A 23,549-nucleotide genomic window follows, 5' to 3' on the forward strand; every position below is an offset into this window, starting at 1 on the left:
GCCTCCGAGGGTCGATCTCACCGAGTTCCCTTCACTTTTTCACAATTTTGGAATGACACTTAAGATGGCGGCAGGGATTCCCCCGAGGGCAAGTGAACGAGAGTGTGATGAACCATTACTGAAAGGCAGCATCTGTCTCCGAGTGACATGGTAACACTTTCTTTCAGTGTTTGTTTAAATAATGAATTACATCCCAATGAGCCAATTGGTGACCTCAAACAAGAGTCTGTCTCTGAGTCACATGGTGATACTTTCTTTCAGTGTTTGTTCTTTTAATGAATGATATCAAAACGAGCCAGTTGGTGACACTGGCAGACCATCAGCATGTCCACAGGGCATCGGTGATGAGTTTAAAGACAGAGGAAGAGCCACCTGACAATCAGACAGAGGAGCAACAAGAAACCAGAACACGTCTGTGGTGAGCTGCTTTTACTCTATGTGTGTTTTAGGAAATCAGAACAGTCGATGCAAGGACATAGAGGACCTGATTACAAGACGTTATATTTGATAGTCTTGAAATTGACAGATCGCTGCTGTAGAGATCTGATTATGGATGTGATCAAACTGCTGTTGTCCACATGTTCTATGAGGTTTATGTCTGAAAGCAGCCGTGTTTATACTTTAAAAAGTATATTTCCCTAAATATCAAACTAGTCTTTTAACAGGGACAGTGTTTCCAGGAGACAGAGATATGCACAACTGTGTGTCGTCTGTGTGAGTCTTATTTACTGTACCTACAGACTGAATAAAGCCTATTGAGTGTTGCCTGCTTTCATTCACACTTTAAACGTTCACATTTCCAGGTCATATTCCAGTTGTGGAGCTGTGAGAGTTATTGAGTCCTGAGTCATGGGTCCAACTGTGGTGACTGCTGTCCTGCTGTTGGTCTGTCTCCAGGTCACTGTGACAGAAGGTCTACGTAAGTACCATTCATCACCAACACGTTATTTTATGTAGCTGATGCTTTTGTCCAAAGCGACTTCCATTAGGTGCATTCAACGATGAAGGTACAAACCCAGGAAATCTAGAGTTAGGTCAGTTCTCTAGATTCAAATAAGCCAAACTACAGAGTGCCACATATACAGTAAGTGCAGGATGTAAAAGAAATGATTCAAGCCAATCATCAGCTTCTTAGCCAAGGTGCATTCAAAATAAATGTGTTTTTAGCCTGTGGTGGAAGATGTTTCGACTTGATTGTAAAAAAAAAAAGCAGTCATTAAAGTTATTCTTCTCTGAGCAGCATTCATCGATCCACAGTCCTATCACTAAAATACAACAAAAAACATAGTTTCAGTGGTTTATTCAACACAATGTCAGCATTCAAACAGAATCATCTTGTTTCTTCACATTTGCTGCTTTGAGCAGACAGATAACGAACACAACGGCCCTTTTAAGAGCCACAAACTTCATCTGAGAGCTCATTTCTGTTCTTTTAGAAGCTTTCAGATCCCTGTTAGCACTAGCATCACTTTCCATTTAGCGCAACAGAGTAGGCTGAGCCGGGGTTTAGCTTCAGTTAGCTATGGTCTCAATTGTGTTATTTAAGTATAAATCTGTTCATATGACTGGTTCTTGCATCAAGACTATTGCTTTTCAGGTGCACTTTTGAATTATTCAGGGTTACAGATTTTTATACACAGAAAAACATAATTCCCTTTCTTAAAAACTATAAAATCTTTCTCTATTTTTCCTCACCATTACCGGTCATCTCAATGCAGTCCTGTTGTCCACCAGCGTTGTCTGGTTGACCAGTAAACCATAAATTGTAGTTGAATGCAGATCCATCAGTGTATTTGAACTGTCCCTGAAAAACACAAAGGTGAGGATCAGTGATGACATGTGACACACACACTCCTCTATGTATCAGACATCAGGCTCTTTCCTCCCATTCATCCATCACTGAGTTCACTAACAGCCAATCTGTCTGCTCTCTGATCACAATCACACATTCACTGCTCACCCCTGATCTTTGGGCTCCAATCCAGAAAGCCTCACGACTTTCTGTTTCACGCCAGTTCAAACAAACCAGGTTGGTATTGTCGTCCCTGTTGTGCACTGACACCAGATGACCATTTAAGGTGCGGCAGTGGTCCTGCAGTCAACAGAAGAAGGAACGACAGTCTTCACCAGAATGTGGAGATGTCAAATATTGGGAATAAATGTTCAGTTGTTTTTTCTCCCTAATGTTGTATTTGATCACAAGGAGAGGCTGTTGCTTCTTAACATAAAATAATAAACCTTGTATGAGATAGAAGTGAACAAACACAACGATGCACGCAGAATGGTTACACATGACCACTCTTTTCGCAATTTTTGGCACTTCTGCATTGGTTCAAACTAGAATTGACTGGTTAGGGCTTGTTTTTTTCCTGATCTTCATCCCTCACCTGTTTTTGCCGTGTGAGTGTTGAATAATATTTGACATCTCCACCCTTCAACTTCAAATATCCAGTGTTGTCACATCAAACAACCTTTGGTGGTTCTGATCAATATGAACTCGCTCCAAGCTCTTAATGTCTCCTTATATGTAAAGTGAGGAATTCAAATGCTCATTAAACAGTTTCTGGGCCAGAGGCGATGTCACTTACCTGAACTGAACTCAGTACAGACTTTATCAGCTTACACAGAGAGAGAGAGAGACTCTGTAAGGGTCAGTGTGAAAATAAGAGGGTCACTTCAGCTCTCTTAGTGGAGCCACACCTGGGTCAGGGATGGAAAAGACCCAAACTGGACTGAGTTGAAGCTGAGTTAGATCTCACAGATTCAAAGGAACTCAGTTTTAATGGTGCTACTCTGCTAATATAGAAAACGGTGTCATCAGCGTACAGATTGAGCTAATCAACTGTGAATGTCACTGGGGGCTCAAACTGAACCCCAACTCAGCTGAAGTGAGTTTTTAAAACACCTCAAACAAGAGTCTGTCTCTGAGTCACATGGTGATACTTTGAGTGTTTGTTCTTTTAATGAATGATATCAAAAGGAGCCAGTTGGTGACATTGGCAGAACATTTACAGTACATATCCACAGGGCATCAGTGATGAGTTTAAAGACAGAGGAAGAGCCACCTGACAATCAGACAGAGGAGCAACGAGACACCACAACACGTCTTTGGTGAGCTGCTTTTACTCTCTCTATGTTTTATAATATCAGAACAGTTGATGTAAGGACATTTGGGACCTGAACACAAGACGTTATATTTGATAGTCTTGAAATTGACAGATCGCTGCTGTAGAGATCTGATTATGGATGTGATCAAACTGCTGTTGTCCACATGTTCTATGAGGTTAATGTCTGAAAGCAGCCGTGTTTATACTTTAAAAAGTGAATTTCCCTAAATATCAAACTAGTCTTTTTACAGAGACAGTGTTTCCAGGAGACAGAGATTTGTACAACTGTGTATCAACAACATTGTTACAGTAACAGTGTTCGGTGTAATTATATCTCAAACATGTGTCTTAATACATCTAACTCTTGTAGTTTGTTGAATAAGGGTTTTCCCCCTCATGTTAGTCTCACCTAACACTCACCTAAGCCTGCTGAGTGTTGAATATTTCCATTTTCCATTTTTCTGACATTCACACTTTAAACGTTCACATTTCCAGGTCATATTCCAGTTGTGGAGCTCTGAGAGTTAGTGAGTCCTGAGTCATGCGTGCAGCTGTGATAACTGCTGTCCTGCTGTTGGTCTGTGTCCAGGACACTTTGACCAAGCTCGATCGTAAGTAACTTACTATCACGGCACATGATTGAACCAAAACCACAGAAACTTGGTCATTTAGGCAATTTTGTTCCCACAGCAGGTGTACCTCGGCACTTTTGTCAACCCAGACCATGTGGTGATGGATGGAGCCGCATTGATGAAAATCGCTGTGCTAAATTGATCGGGAGTCAAAAAACTTTCAGTGATGCACAGGTGATGGACACACACACACACACACACACACACACACACACACACACACACACACACACACACACACAATAACTATCATCATCTATGATACTGTATGTGATGATAAAGTGCTGTTGATAATAACATTGCTCTCATTTCTCTTGATTTCAGGAACACTGCCGCACTTTAAACAGTGACCTGGTTTCGGTTCACAGTCATGCAGAGATGATGGCACTACTTTGTTTGGCCTCGGATACCAGCTTTCATGACCAAACCTTTTGGATTGGAGCCCAAAGAGCAGGGGTGAGCAGTGAATGTGTGACAGATTGGCTGTTAGTGAACTCAGTGATGGATGAACGGGAGGAAAGAGCCTGATGTCTGATACATAGAGGAGTGAGTGTGTCACATGTCATCACTGATCCTCACCTTTGTGTTTTTCAGGGAGAGTTCAGAAACACTGATGGATCTGAATTTGACTACAACTTTTGGTATCCTGGTCAACCAGACAACAGAGACGGACGAGAGGACTGCATCGAGTCAAACTTTAAAGGTGAGGCAGAATAAAGGAGTGAAGGTTGTAGATTTAAAAATGGGAATGAAGTTTTGAATATGACGTTGTGTTTATTAAACCACTGAGAGGAAGTTTTGTTTTCCAGTGACAGGAAGGTGGTTTGACGTACGCTGCTCAGAAGTTAATTTCTTTGCATGCGCCAAGAAGATGTGATCATCAGCAGCTGATTTCACATCTCCAGTCAGTGTGGACATGGACAGCTGATCAGCTGTGCTGCAGTTGGACCAGTCTGTTTCATGAGAACCACTGCAAACACAAGCTTTTACATTTACTGCAATAAACGCTTCAGCATTCATGTTCCAGCCTCTTCTTTTACTTTTGTTCATGTTTAGAAATATGAGAGGAGAAATTTCTATCAACTTCTTCCAGATGCATCTGTTTTAATCACAACTGTGTGCAACAGATTTAATGGTGACATCCTGTGTCTCCCACTTTGTCTATACTTTATATTCAGTAACTTACAGTAAAGATAAATAGCTGGTGTTTGACAGACAGGTGGTCGTCTGCTGTCTGTCCATGGTGCTGAACTCAGCCCAGACAGTCAGACTACCCCTGACTCAACTGTCAGAAACCGCCCCGGACGCTGCCATCTTCTTTTTTCCATGTCCACGGGGCGCTGCCATCTTTAAGTTTTGGCAGGAAAGGGAGGAGCTTGGGGGGACGAGGGTGCATTGATTGGACCCTGAACTGGAGGGGTCCATGTGCCCGCCCACTTCTATCGGCAACCTGATTCTTACCTTAACAGATGTATGAGGCGTTTACTCTGTTAACCATCACGTTTCATCATGTTTAGAAATATGAGAGAACCACATTCAGTGTGCACCAACCTTTTTAATGCCTTTGTCATTTTAGTTCAGTGCTTAAGTGCTAATGTTGACGTGCTAATGTAATTTAAGCAACTTTATTCACACCTCGTTTCCTGGACTGAGACCAACATCACTAAGGTTTCCCTTCTGTAATATTTTTGATGGGACCTTCTCACACAGAGGGGAGTCTTTGGTAAAGACGTATGTGCACTAAAGTCACTGTTTTCTGTGTCTCATGTTCCTTTTTTGAGTAGTTTCCTGTTTGTCCAGGTGGTGGCACTATAACACTGTGACATGCAGTCTGTAAGCTTCACCTGGTTTATGAAATGGGTCACACTTCCTGCACACAGACGGGTGTTTGTTCAGTTGTTAGGTGTTTTTGTGACATAGTTCATGCTAATAGAGCACATAGTGTCCATAAAAGCACTTCATTTAAGTTGGGCATTCACAAGAGACAGATTTAAAGTGATGAACTAGTTAAAAACCATCAATAAAAGTAACAAGTATGAACTACATATTAGGTAAGATCAGACGCTATAGGACAAAGTGCCTTTTAAAACTTTAAACTGACTCTTTTCATGACTTGGGCGAGACCATTTCAGGGAGGGAACCACGAATGAACCCTTGGTTTCTGAGCCTGGTATTTGGGACGGACAGTAGACCTTGTTCATTAGACCTCAGTTAGGTCACCATGGCTAGATGATGCAATAGTTCCCAGATATAAGGTGGGGTCAGGTCAAAAATACCCCGGTTGGCCGGCTCGTTTACGCACAGGTGCTCGGGTCAGTAGCTCTGACGAAGGTGGCGCTCGCCTCAGACTGAGGTCACGTTCAATGGTGATGACAGTGAGCAGCTGATGCGCCTACACGTGGTGGGGCTGAGGTACTACATTCAAATAACATAATTGGTTTAGTGACCAACAACAGCTATTTTTCCACATAAAAAACAGATGCATCTGGAAGAAGTTGATCAAGATTTCTCCTCTCATATTTCTAAACATGAGCAGAAATAAAAGAAGAGGCTGGAACATGAATGCTGAAGCGTTTATTGCAGTAAATGTAAAAGCTTGTGTTTGCAGTGGTTCTCATGAAACAGCTGTCCATGTCCACACTGACTGGAGATGTGAAACCAGCTGCTGATGATCACATCTTCTTGGCGCACACAAAGAACTTCTCCTCTGAGCAGGGTGCAACATTCAAGAGTCCCCAGTCTGAAAAACACACAAAACATCACGTGTAGTGTCATCAGGATCAAATCAAATCAACCTTTATTGATACGGCGCTTTTCATACAGAAAAGTATCACAAAGTGCCGGACAGGGATGTACAGAAAAAGAGAAACATCAAATAAAATACGGAGAAGAAAGTTAAAAGAACCCAACCCTCCCACCCCCACAGTCATGCACAGAGACACACACACATGTATACGTTCATACACACATTCACACAGACACACACACTTGCACCTACACAAACACTAGCTGTCACTACAGAGACATGGCCGGGCAGCGAGAAGGCTAGAGGAAGCTTCCTTTGGGGGCCAACCACACCGGGAGAGAGTCACAGTGGAAGAGAAGGTGCACACTTGTGGTAAACCATCATTAACATGACCTATGCCCCTAAATAACGCTTCATGTTCTCTGTTTGTGGCCAAATTTCAATCACAAAAATGTCTCCCAGTGGTAAAAAGAATATTTTCTCATCATGTAGATCAACAGAAACTGAACACAGCAAGAAGCGTCATGCAGGACCACGGCAGCAGGCGCCACCACCACCATCAGACCTTTTTCATCTTGAAAACTTGCTTCCGTCGATTCTTTTAATTACAAATTCAACCTCACTTACCAAAATGGCTCGAATCAACGCAGGCCTCCTGTGCATGAGTGTTGTCTGGCTCACCAGGATACCAAAAGTTGTAGTTGAATTCAGATCCATCTGTGTTTCTGAACTCTGCCTGAAAAACACAAAGGTGAGGATCAGTGATGACATGTGACACACACACTCCTCTATGTATCAGACATCAGGCTCTTTCCTCCCATTCATCCATCACTGAGTTCACTAACAGCCAATCTATAACACATTCACTGCTCACCCCTGATCTTTGGGCTCCAATCCAGAAGGTTTGGTCATGAAAGCTGGTATCCCAGGACAAACAAAGTAGTTTCATCATCTCTGTTTGACTGTGAACTGAAACCAGGTCACTGTTTAAAGAGCGGCAGTGTTCCTGAAATCAAGAGAAATGTGAGTGTTACTCTTCACCAGCACTTTATCATCACATACAGTATCATAGATGAAGATAGTATTCTCTTTATTCTGTTGACTGTGTGTGTGTGTATGTGTGTGGGGGGGGGGGGGTGTGTGTGTGTCCATCACCTCTGCATCACTGAAAGTTTTTCGAGTCTCGATTAATGTAACGCAGCGATCGTCATCGATGCGGCTCCATCCGTCACCACATGGTTCACCTGGCTGATTTTCACATTGAGGATATAAAAGATCTGTGGGAACACAAGTGCTTAAATGACAAAGTTCCTTGAGTTTAAATCCAATAATGTGTTGGTGATTTTATGGTAATTACAGTTTAAATCGACAGTCTGTAAGTAATTAAGACGTAAGTTACTTACGCATACTCCGGGTGCCCAGGACACAGACCAACATCAGGACAGCAGTCACCACAGCTGGACGCATGACTCAGGTCTCACTAACTCTCAGAGCTCCACAACTGGAATATGACCTGGAAATGTTACGTGTTAAAAGTGTGAATAACTGCATTCAAGATGTAAAAACCTGTGATAATACCTCAGTCATTGACAATAAAGATCTCTTCTATTCTACGGAGAGTAAAAGCAGCTCACCACAGACGTGTTCTGGTGTCTTGTTGCTCCTCTGTCTGATTGTCAGGTGGCTCTTCCTCTGTCTTTAAACTCATCACTGATGCCCTGTGGATATGTACTGTAAATGTTCTGCCAATGTCACCAACTGGCTCATTTTGATATCATTCATTATTTGAACAAACACAGAAAGAAAGTATCACCATGTCACAGAGACAGACTCTTGTTTGATTTGTGGGAAAAAAAACTGGGGTTCATAATATCAGTCTGTTTGCTGATGACGCAGTTTTCTATATTAGCAAACTTACTTTCTTGCTGTTTGTTCAAATAATGAATCATATAAAAATGAGCCAGTTTGTGACATTGGCAGAACATCAGCATGTCCACAGGGCATGAGTGGAAAGTTTCAACTTCATCAAGGTTGGTGCAGGTGAAAACTAAAGTCTGATAGGAGCCGAATACAAGACATGAAAGTTGAAAGTCCATCTTGAAACGTTGTGTATTTTGACTTCACGGGGGCCCAACCCTGCTCCTGGAGGGTCACTCTCCTGCAGGTTTTAAGTTTCTCCTTGCTCTAACACACCTGTCTTACTTCAATGACTGTTAGCATTAGCATTAGTTTACCCTCACCGGCCACTTTATTAGGTGCACCTGTCCAAATGCTCGTTAATGCATATTTCTAATCAGCCAATCACACAGAAGCAAGCGATGTGCTGCAGTTCAAAGCGAGCATCAGAACGTGATAGTAAGAGAGAAACAACCCCAACCGCTGCCATCTTCTTTTTTATATGTCCACGGGGCGCTGCCATCTTTAAGTTTTGACGCCGTTGACAGGAATGGGAGGAGCTTTGGGGGACGAGGCTGCATCGATTGGCTCCTGAGTTGAACCTCACGACGGGTCCATGTGCCCACCTCCTTCTATCAGCAACCTGACATATCTGAGCCGCCGCTGCTCCTGACAACATGAGCTTAGATAATTGGAGGTAAGCTGTACAGCTAACTCAACCTTCATTACTGTAGTAGTACTACGTGTAGTAAGCTGTCACTGAACAATAACAGCATTATGTACATTATAATATTACCTTCGGTTTGATAATGACGTGCTGTTTGTTCAAGTCTCAGGATATCAGCAGATGGAAATGAGCTAATTTAACTAGTTTACACCAAAGAATACTGTCTGAGTGCAGCTCAGTATTATGTGTGTTAGGAATTAACGTTTGTACACAAGTCCTTTCAAATGCATTATGATTATTGTTTATGATGTTAAATATATTTAACTAATAAGCCGTTGATATTAATCTTTTGTTTCAGGAATAAAACCAGTATGAAAGTCAGAGTTCACACTTTTGGAACGACACTTATGGCGGCGTGGATTCCCCCGAGGGCAAGTGAACGAGTTTCTTTCAGTGTTTGTTTAAATAATGAATTATATCAAAATGAGCCAGTTGGTGACATTGGCAGAACATCAGCATGTCCACAGGGCATGAGTGGAAAGTTTCACCTTCATCAAGTTGGTGCTGGTGAAAACTAAAGTCTGATCGGAGCCGAATACAACACATGAAAGTTGAAAGTCCATCTTGAACCGTTGTGCATTTTGACTTCAGGGGTTCCCAACACGAACACGTCTGTGGTGAGCTGCTTTTTCTCTCTGTATGTTTTAGGAAATCAGAACAGTTGATGCAAGGACACATACGACCTAATTACAAGACCTTATGTTTGATAGTTGTTTTGAAGGTAACGAAGCCGCGCTAACTCGTGTTGGGTTAACAGGACACAAGACTGGCGTGTTGATCAGGACACAGGAATGAAGACAAGGAGATTTAATGTCTTCTTAGACTGTTCCAGTTGTATTTATTTCCAATTCTCCAGCACTCCATATTGTCATCAGTTTACAGTCAAGAACTCAACAACAGGAGTATCACTCGCAGGAGAAACACGGACAGAAAAAGGCACAGGAATTATAAGCACAAGATGATGCGCACTGCTTTCCATCGCTTACTCTCGGCAGGCAATGACAAAACGAAGCCTAACTAAGGAACGTCATTCTCTCTGGTGAGGAGGTCTAGGTAGAGGCTCCTAAATGACAGTTACTCATAAAACTAATGTGTAAGGCACGTTTGCGCCCAAAGAAAGGCTTGACAGTCAGGATCAGGGGGCCCTGAGTCCAGCGGGGAATCAACCTCCCCACACGGGAGCGGCGTTAACATCACCAACCGAGCTACTGGTTGAGTGTACACCTGTCCCTTAATGTTCCCATCAGCTGATCTGATGCACCCATCATTGCTGCGGTGAACCTTAATATGATGTTCAACGGGCCACAGGGCCGAGGCAGCTGCGGATCCACCAGCAGGATAACCACCTTATCCAAAAGCTCAGGAGGTGAAGAGTGCCATTTCTGTCTGGTCTGCAAGCTAGGGAGGTATTCCCTGATGAATCTGGACCAGAATTGGTCAGCGTGAGTTTGGGCACTGGGCTGCTTGATGCTTTCGTGCACATGGCCAGGACCATTTATTGGCCAGGATCCAGACTTTGAGCTGGTCTTTGGAGAGCTTGGCAACATCACCGCACTGGCTGAGATAATTCTCCGCGCTCTCGCAGTAGGCACAACAGGCTTTATTCTTAACTCTATCCCTCACTGGACTCTCTTTAGGTAGCTGGGAGTCAGTCGTTGAAGGCTCTCCAGCGCCATGCAGGACTGTGACTGTTTGCTTACCAGGACGATCATTAACAGATGCATCTGGAAGAAGATGATCAAGATTTCTCCTCTTATATTTCTAAACATGAACAGAAATAAAAGAAGAGGCTGGAACATGAATGCTGAAGCGTTTATTGCAGTAAATGTAAAAGCTTGTGTTTGCAGTGGTTATCATGAAACAGACTGGTCCAACTGCAGCACAGCTGATCAGCTGTCCATGTCCACACTGACTGGAGATGTGAAATCAGCTGCTGATGATCACATCTTCTTGGCGCACGCAAAGTTATTCTTCTCTGAGCAGGGAACATCGACCCACAGTCCCGGCACTAAAAGACAACAAAAAACATTGTTTCAGTGGTTTATTCAACACAATGTCAACATTCAAACAGAATCATCTTGTTTCTTATACAGATAACGGACACAACGGCTCTTTTAAAAGCCACAAACTTCATCTGAGAGCTCATTCCTGTTCTTTTAGAAGCTTTCAGATCCCTGTTAGCACTAGCATCACTTTCCATTTAGTGCAACAGAGTAGGCTGAGCCGGGGGTTAGCTTCAGTTAGCTAGCCGCCTCGGATGCTACCTGGGATTGAAGCGATGAAGCGACGATCATAAATGTAACAAATGTGAGCGTGCGACGCGGTACTTTGATTTTGAGCGATTTAATCACCTCCATTGCTTTTGGAGTGAATGTGGGGTTAGCGCGCTGCCTCTCCGTTAGCTCGACGCAACGTACGACTATCATATACCATCTGCAAAAAAAAAAAAATAATAATGATTATAAAAGTTTCTTTAACCTCATCTTAAAACAAAATATGTAAACATAAGGAAAAAAATCATGGTTTTATATGGGGATTTATTCCCGTAGCCTCTTAATAGCGCCGCATATGGTCACACTTGTGTTATTGAAGTACACACCTGTTCATATGACTGGTTCTTGCATCAAGACCAGTGTTCACCAGGTGCACTTTTGAATTATACAGGGTTACAGAGTTTTATAAACTTATACTATACTTTCTTAAAACTATAAAATCTTTCCTCACCCTTAGTCAGCATCTTAATGCAGTTCTGTTGTCCACCAGCGTCGTCTGGTTGACCAGAAATCCCTAAATTGTAGTTGAATTCAGATCCATCAGTGTTTCTGAACTCTCCCTGAAAAACACAAAGGTGAGAATCAGTGATGACATGTGACACACACACTCCTCTATGTATCAGACATCAGGCTCTTTCCTCCCGTTCATCCATCACAGAGTTCACTAACAACCAATCAATCACACATTCACTGCTCACCACTGATCTTTGTGCTCCAATCCAGAGAGCCTCAAGACTTTCTGTTTCAGGCCAGTTCGAACATAACAGCCTGGCATTCTCGTCACTGTTGTGCACTGACACCAGATGACCATTTAAGGTGCGGCAGTGGTCCTGCAGTCAACAGAAGAAGGAACGTTAGTCTTCACCAGAACTTAATCTTAACCGTCTGCACAAGATGAGTTTTTTTTTTCTTATAAAAAACATTCTCTGTGTTTCCATCACCTCTGCATCAGTCCAAGTTTTTGGAGTCCTGATGTATTTAAAACACCGATTGTCATCAATGCGGCTCCATCCGTCACCACATGGTATAACTGGATGGTCTCTACATGAGTACAGACTAAAACCAGCTGTGGGAACACAAGTACTTTGATGACTGCTACACATCTTCCACCACAGGCTAATAACACAATTATTTCAAATGCACCTTGGCTAAGAAGCTGATGATTGGCTTGAATCATTTTTACATCCTGCACTTACTGTATATGTGGCACTCTGTAGTTTGGCTTATTTGAAGTTAGAGAACTGACCTAATGCTAGATTTCCTGGGTTTGTACCTTCATGGTTGAATGCACCTAATGGAAGTCGCTTTGGACAAAAGCGTCAGCTACATAAAATAACGTGTTAGTGATGAATGGTACTTACATAGACCTTCTGTCCCAGTGACCTGGATACAGACCAACAGCAGGACAGCAGTCACCACAGCTGGACCCATGACTCAGGACTCAATAACTCTCAGAGCTCCACAACTGGAATATGACCTGGAAATGTGAACGTTTAAAGTGTGAATGAAAGCAGGCAACACTCAATAGGCTTTAGATGATCAATCAAACATAATCAATACATCATATTTTGGTACATATGTTTATTCCTCTCCATGTGCAGTAAACACTTGCTTGTTTGTATCTTAACCAAACGACCATTATTTCTTTGTGTCTTCTGTAATTTAATCTCTAGAAAGGCTGATATAGTGAGTGGAGACCCCCAGGGTTCAAGTCTTGGACCCCTGTTGTTCAGTCTGTAGGTACAGTCAAAACTACATACACAGACAAGACACAGTTGTACATATCTCTGTCTCCTGGAAACACTGTCTCTGTTAAAAGACTAGTTTGATATTTAGAGAAATTCACTTTTTAAAGTATAAACACGGCTGCTTTCAGACATAAACCTCATAGAAAATGTGGACAACAGCAGTTTGATCACATCCATAATCAGATCTCTACAGCAGCGATCTGTCAATTTAAAGACTATCAAATATAACGTCTTGTGTTCAGGTCCCAAATGTCCTTACATCAACTGTTCTGATATTATAAAACATAGAGAGAGAAAAAGCAGCTCACCACAGACGTGTTCTGGTGTCTCGTTGCTCCTCTGTCTGATTGTCAGGTGGCTCTTCCTCTGTCTTTAAACTCATCACTGATGCCCTGTGGATATGTACTGTAAATGTTCTGCCAATGTCACCAACTGGCTCATTTTGATATCATTCATTAAAAGAACAAACACTGAAAGAAAGTATCACCATGTCACAGAGACAGACTCTTGTTTGATATGTGGGAAAAAAACTGGGGTTCATAATATCAGTCTGTTTGCTGATGACGCAGTTTTCTATATTAGCAAATTTAATTTCTTGCTGTTTGTTCTAATAATGAATTATATCAAAATGAGCCAGTTTCTGACATTGGCAGAACATCAGCATGTCCACAGGGCATCAGTGGAAAGTTTCACCTTCATCAAGTTGGTGCAGGTGAAAACTAAAGTCTGATAGGAGCCGAATATAAGATATGAAAGTTAAGAGTCCATCTTGAAACGTTGTGTATTTTGACTTCAGGGGTGCCCAACCCTGCTCCTGGAGGGTCACTCTCCTGCAGGATTTAAGTTTCTCCTTGCTCTTAAACACCTGTCTTACTTCAATGACTGTTAGCATTAGCGTTAGCATTAGTATACACTCACCGGCCACTTTATTAGGTGCATTTTTCTAACTGCTCGTTAACGCAAGCCAATAACATGGCAGCAGATCATTCAGGCATGTAGACGTGGTGAAGAGGATGAGCTGCAGTTCAAAGCGAGCATCAGAACGGGGGAGAAAGGTGATTGAAGTGACTTTGAACGTGGCATGGTTGTTGGTGCCAGACGGGCTGCTCTGCTATCTACTGGGATTTCAATGCAGTGACTCAAAACCGTCTATCTTGCTAGATTTGTGGGTACGTTGTAATTTAGCTGAACAAGAAAATACAAGATAACAGCTCAGGTATGAAGTTGCAATCAATTTAATCTGCTGAAAAGAGAGAAAAAGTTTACTTTATCGAGCATGAATTTCATATGAAAGAACCCAATATTTTAACATTTACACCTGTGTTGATTGTAGCTAGCGTTAGAGCTGCCAGTGAGCAAACGTGACCTTTGTACCGGCTGTGCTCACCATTAAAATTAAGTTTAAAAACTAGCAAATCTACGAGACAAAACTCAAAAATGTATTCAATTTAAAGCCAGAAAAATAGTTTTATTTTTCTCCTCCAGTGTTTTGTTTTACGGTCCGCGTATCTTTTGGGTAAAATCACAAAAATCACCTTTTGTAAACAAGTTTAATGCAATTTGTTAATACCGTCTCCTGAGATCCGTGTCTGCATTTGGGTCCCCTCCTCCGCGTATTCTCCGTCATCACACATGACATGTATATTTTTCATATTCTCCGACCGGAAGTTTCCATTTCCCCAGTAAAGCAGCTGTGAGGACGGAGCTGTGCCGGAGAGGGATTTATGTTTTTTAGTTGATATTTGAACTTGTGACGACACATCGTTACGGTCCTGAGGGGTTTGACTGTTGGGAGTTGGGAGTGGTTTTGTCCAAATGTGCTGAATTCTGTCTTTATGGCTTATTATTTGTCAAGACCTGGTTTTGTCTCTTCCGTTCTGTGTGAGTTTGTCTCCCTCTGTCTGCGTTTCCCTGCATGTGTCTCTCCCTCGTCTCTGTCCAGGTCCGGTAGGCGTTCCCCCCAAGCTGCAGCCTGTTACGCTGATTACCTCACCACCTTAAATACCTCAAGCTGACAGGCACGCAGCGCCGGACCGTCGTCGACCCTGTATTGGTAAAACTATTCCCCCCTTTCTCGTTGTGGTTTTCACGCTTGATTAATCGTGTTTGTTTTCTGTTTTCTCCGTAGTTTCCCATGTTTCCGTTTCCCGTCCGTCTCCTGATCTTCCGTCGTCTTCCTGTTCCTGTTGTTCCCGTGTTCGTTTAGTTAGTCATTGTATTTGTATTCTTTGTAGTGTTTTTTTGCGTTTGTCTGTTTATAGTTTTTTAACGCTTGATTTGTAACTTTACTTTTTGTCCGTGTCTGCATTGGGTCGACCTTTCGTGTTATACCTGAACCGTTCCTGACATTATTGTGTTGACACGTTAGCTTGTTGTTGGTAAACATTCAGGTAACGTCGGTGAAGGAGTTTCATCATCATTAATAATATTATATGGATAAAATACAGAACGACAACCTTTAATACTTTGTTGACACTAAGAGCTTTAATTAGCGTTAGAGTTAAAGCCACAGGAGCTGTATGGTTTCGTTAGCTTATATTAGCTTAGCTTAAATCTTCCAAACAACAACAGGTGACAACAGTAACGTGTGTGAAAGGAAGGGGAGGGTGGAGTTGAGTAAGATATCACATCAATCCACTGATCCACTCCAGAATACATTAAACATTCGCTTTGTTTTCTATCACGACTTCATTAGGACGGCAAAATTCAACACAACTTAGCTCAGAAAGGAAACAACATGTGGGTAAAGGAGGTTTTCCCTTTGTGTTTAACGTGAATTTACGGATCAAAGGCCCAATTTCAGGAGCCCGGTCCATATTCAACAGAAGGATCCAGAGAACAAAGAGTTAGTGAGCGGCTCGCTCCATAGCTGCTCATCTCATCCGTGGAAGCCTCCATGTTGTTCACACTCAACAGTCTCTTCTGCTTCACTTCAATCTGCCACGAAAACAGGAGCATAAACGTGTGCTAAAGTGTCCTCTAGGAGCCTAAACGTGTGCTAAAGTGTCCTCTAGGAGCCTAAACGTGTGTTAAAGTGTCCTCTAGGAGCATAAACGTGTGTTAAAGTGTCCTCTAGGAGCATAAACGTGTGCTAAAGTGTCCTCTAGGAGTATAAACGTGTGCTAAAGTGTCCTCTAGGAGCCTAAACGTGTGTTAAAGTGTCCTCTAGGAGCATAAACGTGTGTTAAAGTGTCCTCTAGGAGCCTAAACGTGTGTTAAAGTGTCCTCTAGGAGCATAAACGTGTGTTAAAGTGTCCTCTAGGAGCATAAACGTGTGCTAAAGTGTCCTCTAGGAGCATAAACGTGTGTTAAAGTGTCCTCTAGGAGCCTAAACGTGTGTTAAAGTGTCCTCTAGGAGCATAAACGTGTGCTAAAGTGTCCTCTAGGAGCATAAACGTGTGCTAAAGTGTCCTCTAGGAGCATAAACGTGTGTTAAAGTGTCCTCTAGGAGCACAAACGTGTGCTAAAGTGTCCTCTAGGAGCATAAACGTGTGTTAAAGTTTATAGTTTTTTAACGCTTGATTTGTAACTTTACTTTTTGTCCGTGTCTGCATTGGGTCGACCTTTCGTGTTATTATTATTATTGTGTTGAAACGTTAGCTTGTTGTTGGTAAACATTCAGGTAACGTCGGTGAAGGAGTTTCATCATCATTAATATTATTATATGGATAAAATACACAACGACAACCTTTAATACTTTATTGACACTAAGAGCTTTAATTAGCGTTAGAGTTAAAGCCACAGGAGCTGTATCGCTTCGTAAGCTTATATTAGCTTAGCTTAAATCTTCCAAACAACAACAACAGGTGACAACAGTAACGTGTGTAAAAGGAAGGAGAGGGTGGAGTTTAGAGGAAGTGCAGCGATCACACGTCCGTCCTCCGTCAGTTGGAGGGGAAACAGGATGCAGTTCACTCCGTTGTGTCTGATGCTGTGTGAGTACAAACCTTCCTCTCCAGGTCCAGGTCCGGGTCCAGGTCCAGGTCTTGGTCCAGGTCCAGGTCCAGGTCCAGGTCCAGGTCTGGGTCTGGGTCCAGGTCTTGGTCCAGGTCCAGGTCTGGGTCCAGGTCCAGGTCTGGGTCTGGGTCCAGGTCCAGGTACAGGTCTGGGTCCAGGTCCAGGTCCAGGTCCAGGTCCAGGTACAGGTCCAGGTCCAGTTCCAGGTCCAGGTACAGGTCCAGGTCCAGGTCCGGGTCCAGGTCCAGGTCCAGGTCTGGGTCCAGGTCCAGGTACAGGTCCAGGTCCAGGTCCAGGTCCAGTTCCAGGTCCAGGTACAGGTCCAGGTCCAGGTCCGGGTCCAGGTCCAGGTCCAGGTCTGGGTCTGGGTCCGGGTCCAGGTCCAGGTCTGGGTCTGGGTCTAAAGTCTCAGCTGACGCGTGTTTGAATGTTTCTTTATTCCTCCTTTCTTTCCTCTCGTCCTTTTTTGTCGTATTTCCTCTTCTTTTCATTCTCTCGTCTCGTTTCCGTCCCTCAAACCTTTTGTTCTGTTTCTGTATCAACTCTTTTATTTCTGTTCTTCTTTTCTTTCTCTCTCTCCGACGCGTTTCTTTCTGCACTTTCTCTTCCTGTCTTCAATCTTTTCTTTTCATCTATGTTTCACTTCTTTTATCCTTTCATCTCTTTCTGTTTCATCTGCTTTTTTACTTCTGTGTTGACTTAATTTCCTTTCTTCTTTTCTCTTTCATGTCTTCTTCTCTTCTTTCCCTCCTTCATCTTCTCTTCTTTCCCTCCTTCATCTTCACTTCTTTCCCTCCTTCATCTTCACTTCTTTCCACTCCTTCTTTCATGCATTCGTTCCTTTCTCCATCTTTCCTTCTTCTCTTCTTTCCCTCCTTCATCTTCTCTTATTTCCCTCCTTCATCTTCCCTTCTTTCCCTCCTTCGATCTTCACTTCTTTCCCTCCTTCATCTTCACTTCTTTCCCTCCTTCGATCTTCACTTCTTTCCCTCCTTCCATCTTCTCTTCTTTCCCTCCTTCATCTTCACTTCTTTCCCTCCATCTTCCCTTCTTTCCCTCCTTCGATCTTCACTTCTTTCTCTCCTTTCATCTTCTTTCCACTCCTTCTTTCATGCATTCGTTCCTTTCTCCATCTTTCCTTCTTCTCTTCTTTCCCTCCTTCCATCTTCTCTTCTTTCTCTCCTTCATCTTCCCTTCTTTCCCTCCTTCCATCTTCACTTCTTTCCCTCCTTCATCTTCCCTTCTTTCCCTCCTTCATCTTCTCTTCTTTCCCTCCTTCCATCTTCTCTTCTTTCCCTCCTTCATCTTCTCTTCTTTCCCTCCTTCATCTTCACTTCTTTCCCTCCTTCATCTTCTCTTCTTTCCCTCCTTCATCTTCTCTTCTTTCCCTCCTTCATCTTCTCTTCTTTCCCTCCTTCATCTTCTCTTCTTTCCCTCCTTCATCTTCTCTTCTTTCCCTCCTTCATCTTCACTTCTTTCCCTCCTTCATCTTCTCTTCTTTCCCTCCTTCATCTTCTCTTCTTTCCCTCCTTCATCTTCTCTTCTTTCCCTCCTTCATCTTCTCTTCTTTCCCTCCTTCATCTTCACTTCTTTCCCTCCTTCATCTTCTCTTCTTTCCCTCCTTCATCTTCTCTTCTTTCCCTCCTTCATCTTCACTTCTTTCCCTCCTTCATCTTCTCTTCTTTCCCTCCTTCCATCTTCTCTTCTTTCCCTCCTTCATCTTCACTTCTTTCCCTCCTTCATCTTCACTTCTTTCCCTCCTTCATCTTCTCTTCTTTCCCTCCTTCATCTTCTCTTCTTTCCCTCCTTCATCTTCATCTTCTTTCCCTCCGTCCATCTTCCCTTCTTTCCCTCCTTCATCTTCTTTCCCTCCATCTTCTCTTCTTTCCCTCCTTCATCTTCTCTTCTTTCCCTCCTTCATCTTCACTTCTTTCCCTCCTTCCATCTTCTCTTCTTTCCCTCCTTCATCTTCACTTCTTTCCCTCCATCTTCCCTTCTTTCCCTCCTTCGATCTTCACTTCTTTCCCTCCTTCCATCTTCACTTCTTTCCCTCCTTCATCTTCCCTTCTTTCCCTCCTTCCATCTTCCCTTCTTTCCCTCCTTCCATCTTCACTTCTTTCCTTTCCTTCTTTCATGCATTCTTTCCTTTCTCCATCTCTCCTTCTTCTCTTCTTGCCTCTTCCTTCCATCTTAACTTATTTCCTTCATTTCAATTAATGACTTCCTTCCATTTTTACTTCCTTTCCTTCCTTTCCTCCCTTCTTTCGTTCTCCCCCCCCCCCCCCCCCTCCCTGCAGCCTGTCTTCAGGTCCGTCCCGACAGGTCTCAGTTCTTCCGGTACGAGGTCATCCACCTGATATGTGACGATCAGGGGAACGCCACCGGCGTGAAGGTGAAGAGGAGAACCCCGGAGGGCGGGGTCCGAACCTGCGGCTCCGGCTGGGGCTCCTCCTCGGGGTCGACGTGCGTCATCGGGAACACGTACCCGTCAGACACCGGCGTGTACTGGTGTGAGTCAGCAGACGAGAAGAGGAGCAACACGCTCAACATCACCATCATCGGTACAGCCCGCGGGAAACACGTTGTTCAATGCCTCAACGCCATTTAACGAAACAAACACGATGTCTTTCTATCCCAAAGATCGCGCCGTGCTCCTGGGGAGTCCGGGCCTCCCCGTGTCCCAGGGAGCCGCCGTGACGCTGTTCTGTAAAGCTGAGACGTTCTCCGCCGACCACACGTTCGATTTCCATAAAGACGGCCGCACCCTCTGCACGAATACCACGGGAGAGATGGTCATCGACAGCGTTTCCAAATCGGACGAAGGGCTCTACACGTGCAGCATCCCGGGAGTTGGAGTGTCGTTGGCCAGCTGGATGTACGTCAACGGTGAGATGAACTGGGACTGGAAATCTGCGTAGCGCGCATCATTGACTGTTCGTACATATAACTACTAAAAGTGACTTGTATTTGTACGTAATCCACGTAGGAAACCAGGTGATGTAGTAGGAAAAGGGACAAAATCCACGTAGAGAGGAAGGTCGAGGTTTTTGACTCACCCCAGGGACCGAAACACGACCTTTTCTTCGACCTTTGTTGCTAAAACTGAACTGAAATGTCATATTTCGTAAGATATCACATTAATCCAATGATCCACTCCAGAATACGTTAAACATTCGCTTTGTTTTCTATAACGACTTCATTAGGACGGCAAAATTCAACACAACTTAGCTCAGAAAGGAAACAACATGTGGGTAAAGGAGATTTTCCCTTTGTGTTTAACGTGAATTTACGGATCAAAGGCCCAATTTCAGGAGCCCGGTCCATATTCAACAGAAGGATCCAGAGAACAAAGAGTTAGTGAGCGGCTTGCTCCATAGCTGCTCATCTCATCCATGGAAGCCTCCATGTTGTTGACACTCAACAGTCTCTTCTGTTTCAATTCAATCTGCCACGAAAACAGGAGCCAAAACATGTGTAAAAGTGTCCTCTAGGAGCCAAAACGTGTGCTAAAGTGTCCTCTAGGAGCCAAAACGTGTGCTAAAGTGTCCTCTAGGAGCCAAAACATGTGCTAAAGTGTCCTCTAGGAGCCAAAACGTGTGCTAAAGTGTCCTCTAGGAGCATAAACGTGTGCTCAAGAGTCCTCTAGGAGACTAAACGTGTGCTAAAGTGTCCTCTAGGAGCATAAACGTGTGCTAAAGTGCCCTCTAGGAGCATAAACGTGTGTTAAAGTGTCCTCTAGAAGCATAAATGTGTGCTTAAGTCTCCTCTAGGAGCCAAAACATGTGCTAAAGTGTCCTCTAGGAGCATAAACGTGTGCTAAAGTGTCCTCTAGGAGCCAAAACGTGTGCTTAAGTCTCCTCTAGGAGCCAAAACATGTGCTAAAGTGTCCTCTAGGAGCCAAAACGTGTGCTAAAGTGTCCTCTAGGAGCATAAACGTATGCTAAAGTGCCCTCTAGGAGCATAAACGTGTGCTAAAGTGTCCTCTAGGAGCATAAATGTGTGTTAAAGTGTCCTCTAGGAGCATAAACGTGTGTTAAAGTGTCCTCTAGGAGCCAAAACGTTTGTTAAAGTGCCCTCTAGGAGCATAAACGTGTGCAAAAGTGTCCTCTAGGAGCATAAACGTGTGCTAAAGTGTCCTCTAGGAGCATAAACGTGTGTTAAAGTGTCCTCTAGGAGCCAAAACGTGTGTTAAAGTGTCCTCTAGGAGTCTAAACGTGTGCTAAAGCTTCCTCTAGGAGCCAAAACGTGTGTTAAAGTGTCCTCTAGGAGCATAAACGTGTGATTAAGTGTCCTCTAGGAGCCAAAACGTGTGTTAAAGTGTCCTCTAGGAGTCTAAACGTGTGCTAAAGCTTCCTCTAGGAGCCAAAACGTGTGTTAAAGTGTCCTCTAGGAGCCAAAGGCCCAATTTCCGGAGCGAAGATTAACCTCAGCGTCTTCCCAGATATTCTCAAAACGTGTCTTCATCTCTGGACAACATGAAACAAAGACAATACCAACTGACATGAAAGAATGATCAAGACCAAGTTCCTGAAGACATCGTAACAATTTTCTCTCGTCGAGGTTCAGATGACTGAAGTTTTTTATCTTCACAGGTTCTTCCCCGACCTCCTCTTCCGCTCCGTCTGCAGCTTCAGGTCCAGTCTCTGTCTCCAGGGTGATCTGTCACCTGGTGGTGGGAACTCCTTACCTGCTGTCCACCATCTTACTGGGACTCATATGCAGAGACAGAAACCGAGGTAAGAACACTCCAACATGTGTCCACGGACCCATTCTGGCTTATACTTCATATGTTAGCTGATCAGATCAGTGCTGTTAGCTTGCTGTGCTATCAGTTAGCTTGTTTGGTCCCTGAACAACAACCTACAACTATCTTTGAAGTAAAACTTGTATTTAAATTTGAAAGTTATCACGTTATCCCGATACTGAAACAGCTGAAGACACTCCGGTGTCATCTGCATAAGTGATGATTTAACACGGACAAACGCAGCTATGTTCTGACGATGATTCAGCCTCTGAGGGGGACGGCAATTATCCCAGGATTCACGATGTAGCCGGTGGAAATCTGGGCCATGACTTGTACGTGTGCCAGGTCCGATCAGACATTTGAAACATAAGAATGGAGTTGGAATTAAAAGACGACGATCTATGAACAGATTTTGTGACTTTGTGCTTCGACAAAACTGGACGTTTTTAGTTCCACTGAGCCAATAACAAGGTTTTACTTGTGATATTATTGATCATAATAGTCAATGCTATTGAGCGGGCCTTGATAAATGCGGCGGCTGAATTCGATCGTCATTAACACGTTACGCCCTTAAATAATCCTGGTTCGAGTCCTCGCCCACTGAGGTCAAACACGGAGAGACGAAACGCTTGTATGAAAAGAAACTTTCCCGACTCACAGATCGGCTCCTAACATTCGAGATGGAGCAAAATAAAAACGGGCTTTTTGTCTTAAGAGTGGAATAAAAAGGGCCCATCATAAAAACGCTGTATGGAAAAGAATAACGGAGGCAGTCAACCCGAAGCAGCGCTCCACTGTGACCTGTGTGCGTTTGTGCGCACTGCTGAACCTGCGCTCCTGCTCTGTAGCGTGGTTATTTGGTACCCCGTGTGAGGATCACCTCTGTCATCTAGAACCAAACCAAGATGTTAATCATCTGATACCTTGTTTGATTTAATGCAGTTTATCGAGGGTCGCCACGGACCGAGGAGAGGACTTTGGCTCTGCAGTACGCTTTCCTTTTCGTTCATACATCTTCAACCGCTTGTCCCTGTCAGGGGCGCGACCTGACGTGAGATTTGATCGTAGCTCCCGCTCACGTCCAAATTGATAAATACCGAAGTTTGCCAGGAAATGGTCGTACGCACGTTTGATAAATGAGGGCCACTGTGCAGGAGGCTTTTTCAGTCACTGCACAGACTCTGCAGCTAAACACGTTAGCATCTTGATCTCTGTTTAGCCTCCAGCTGACCATTAAAACACACATGTGACTGTTGTTCTCACAGAAACTCGATCTCTTTGTGCAGCAGCTCGGACGGTGGCAGAGAGAAGAGGCAGCAACGATGTCGTCATGGAAATCGTTGAATAACAACAACAGAAAGCGTCTGACCTGCAGCATCGACCTTTATTCATCTGAACGCTTCATTTTAACAAATACAATGTTACAGCGCACAAATTCAGACACATAAAGACACATAAAGACACATGAAGATAAATGAAGACACATAAAGATAAATAAAGATAAATAAAGACACATAAAGATAAATAAAGATAAATAAAGACACATAAAGATACATAAAGACACATAAAGATAAATAAAGATAAATAAAGAAACACAGATGAATAAAGAAGCTTTTTCATGTTTCTTGCTTCATAGACGGAGTAAAAAACTGTTGACATGAAGGTTGAGTTTGAGCCATCGTCTAAACTTAACCGTCTCCTTTAGTCGTCTAAACTTAA

The 23,549-nt window shown here is 43.4% G+C and overlaps 4 protein-coding genes across 8 annotated transcripts; 2 read left to right on the forward strand and 2 right to left on the reverse strand.

Annotated features, from left to right (window-relative positions):
* The first annotated feature begins 3,077 nt into the window (after window positions 1–3,077).
* Window positions 3,078–7,343, forward strand: LOC310964199 (C-type isolectin Sp-CL4-like). 3 transcript variants are annotated; one of them, XR_014593724.1, is made up of 6 exons: window positions 3,078–3,111; window positions 3,603–3,718; window positions 3,798–3,913; window positions 4,064–4,195; window positions 4,334–4,442; window positions 4,549–4,742. XR_014593724.1 is itself a non-coding variant. In XM_083937251.1 (6 exons), exons 2-6 carry the CDS (start codon window positions 3,649–3,651, stop codon window positions 7,088–7,090), a joined length of 537 nt encoding a protein of 178 aa, XP_083793377.1. In that variant the 5' UTR covers window positions 3,078–3,111; window positions 3,603–3,648; the 3' UTR covers window positions 7,091–7,343. The 3 variants fall into 3 exon arrangements, 2 of the variants coding, with proteins under 2 accessions (XP_083793377.1, XP_083793376.1); XM_083937251.1 differs by lacking the exon at window positions 4,549–4,742 and adding an exon at window positions 6,978–7,343 and having other exon boundaries at window positions 3,801–3,913; XM_083937250.1 differs by lacking the exon at window positions 4,549–4,742 and adding an exon at window positions 6,978–7,338.
* Window positions 6,355–8,143, reverse strand: LOC310964203 (C-type isolectin Sp-CL4-like). The gene is made up of 6 exons (XM_083937255.1): window positions 8,120–8,143; window positions 7,889–7,998; window positions 7,641–7,762; window positions 7,360–7,491; window positions 7,113–7,221; window positions 6,355–6,479 (listed from the first exon to the last, which is right to left on the reverse strand). Exons 2-6 carry the CDS (start codon window positions 7,950–7,952, stop codon window positions 6,412–6,414), a joined length of 495 nt encoding a protein of 164 aa, XP_083793381.1. The 5' UTR covers window positions 7,953–7,998; window positions 8,120–8,143; the 3' UTR covers window positions 6,355–6,411.
* A 2,804-nt stretch (window positions 8,144–10,947) lies between these two features.
* On the reverse strand, window positions 10,948–13,467 carry LOC310964202 (C-type isolectin Sp-CL4-like). Its single transcript, XM_083937254.1, has 6 exons — window positions 13,438–13,467; window positions 12,743–12,858; window positions 12,323–12,447; window positions 12,080–12,211; window positions 11,833–11,941; window positions 10,948–11,116 (listed from the first exon to the last, which is right to left on the reverse strand). Exons 2-6 carry the CDS (start codon window positions 12,810–12,812, stop codon window positions 11,049–11,051), a joined length of 504 nt encoding a protein of 167 aa, XP_083793380.1. The 5' UTR covers window positions 12,813–12,858; window positions 13,438–13,467; the 3' UTR covers window positions 10,948–11,048.
* A 3,562-nt stretch (window positions 13,468–17,029) lies between these two features.
* LOC310964196 (Fc receptor-like protein 1) lies at window positions 17,030–23,276 on the forward strand. 3 transcript variants are annotated; one of them, XM_083937242.1, is made up of 5 exons: window positions 17,030–17,064; window positions 19,384–19,647; window positions 19,727–19,972; window positions 21,679–21,822; window positions 23,096–23,276. In XM_083937242.1, exons 1-5 carry the CDS (start codon window positions 17,034–17,036, stop codon window positions 23,176–23,178), a joined length of 768 nt encoding a protein of 255 aa, XP_083793368.1. In that variant the 5' UTR covers window positions 17,030–17,033; the 3' UTR covers window positions 23,179–23,276. The 3 variants fall into 3 exon arrangements, with proteins under 3 accessions (XP_083793368.1, XP_083793369.1, XP_083793370.1); XM_083937243.1 differs by having other exon boundaries at window positions 23,117–23,276; XM_083937244.1 differs by having other exon boundaries at window positions 23,120–23,276.
* The last annotated feature ends 273 nt before the right edge of the window (window positions 23,277–23,549 follow it).

This window comes from Echiichthys vipera (assembly GCF_963691815.1).
Source record: "Echiichthys vipera genome assembly, chromosome: 22".
In the NCBI taxonomy this organism is placed as follows: Eukaryota; Metazoa; Chordata; class Actinopteri; order Perciformes; family Trachinidae; genus Echiichthys; species Echiichthys vipera.

Coding starts and splice junctions, on each gene's coding strand:
- LOC310964199 (XM_083937250.1), top strand. CDS start 3,649: ATGCGTGCAGCTGTGATAACTGCTGTCCTGCTGTTGGTCTGTGTCCAG. Junction 3,719..3,797: donor CACTTTGACCAAGCTCGATC/GTAAGTAACTTA, acceptor TTGTTCCCACAG/CAGGTGTACCTCGGCACTTT. Junction 4,196..4,333: donor TTGGAGCCCAAAGAGCAGGG/GTGAGCAGTGAA, acceptor TGTGTTTTTCAG/GGAGAGTTCAGAAACACTGA.
- LOC310964203 (XM_083937255.1), bottom strand. CDS start 7,952: ATGCGTCCAGCTGTGGTGACTGCTGTCCTGATGTTGGTCTGTGTCCTG. Junction 7,763..7,888: donor CCTGGGCACCCGGAGTATGC/GTAAGTAACTTA, acceptor GTGTTCCCACAG/ATCTTTTATATCCTCAATGT. Junction 7,222..7,359: donor TTGGAGCCCAAAGATCAGGG/GTGAGCAGTGAA, acceptor TGTGTTTTTCAG/GCAGAGTTCAGAAACACAGA.
- LOC310964202 (XM_083937254.1), bottom strand. CDS start 12,812: ATGGGTCCAGCTGTGGTGACTGCTGTCCTGCTGTTGGTCTGTATCCAG. Junction 12,448..12,742: donor CACTGGGACAGAAGGTCTAT/GTAAGTACCATT, acceptor GTGTTCCCACAG/CTGGTTTTAGTCTGTACTCA. Junction 11,117..11,832: donor CATTAAGATGCTGACTAAGG/GTGAGGAAAGAT, acceptor GTTGTCTTTTAG/TGCCGGGACTGTGGGTCGAT.
- LOC310964196 (XM_083937242.1), top strand. CDS start 17,034: ATGCAGTTCACTCCGTTGTGTCTGATGCTGT. Junction 17,065..19,383: donor TCCGTTGTGTCTGATGCTGT/GTGAGTACAAAC, acceptor CCCTCCCTGCAG/CCTGTCTTCAGGTCCGTCCC. Junction 19,648..19,726: donor GCTCAACATCACCATCATCG/GTACAGCCCGCG, acceptor TCTATCCCAAAG/ATCGCGCCGTGCTCCTGGGG.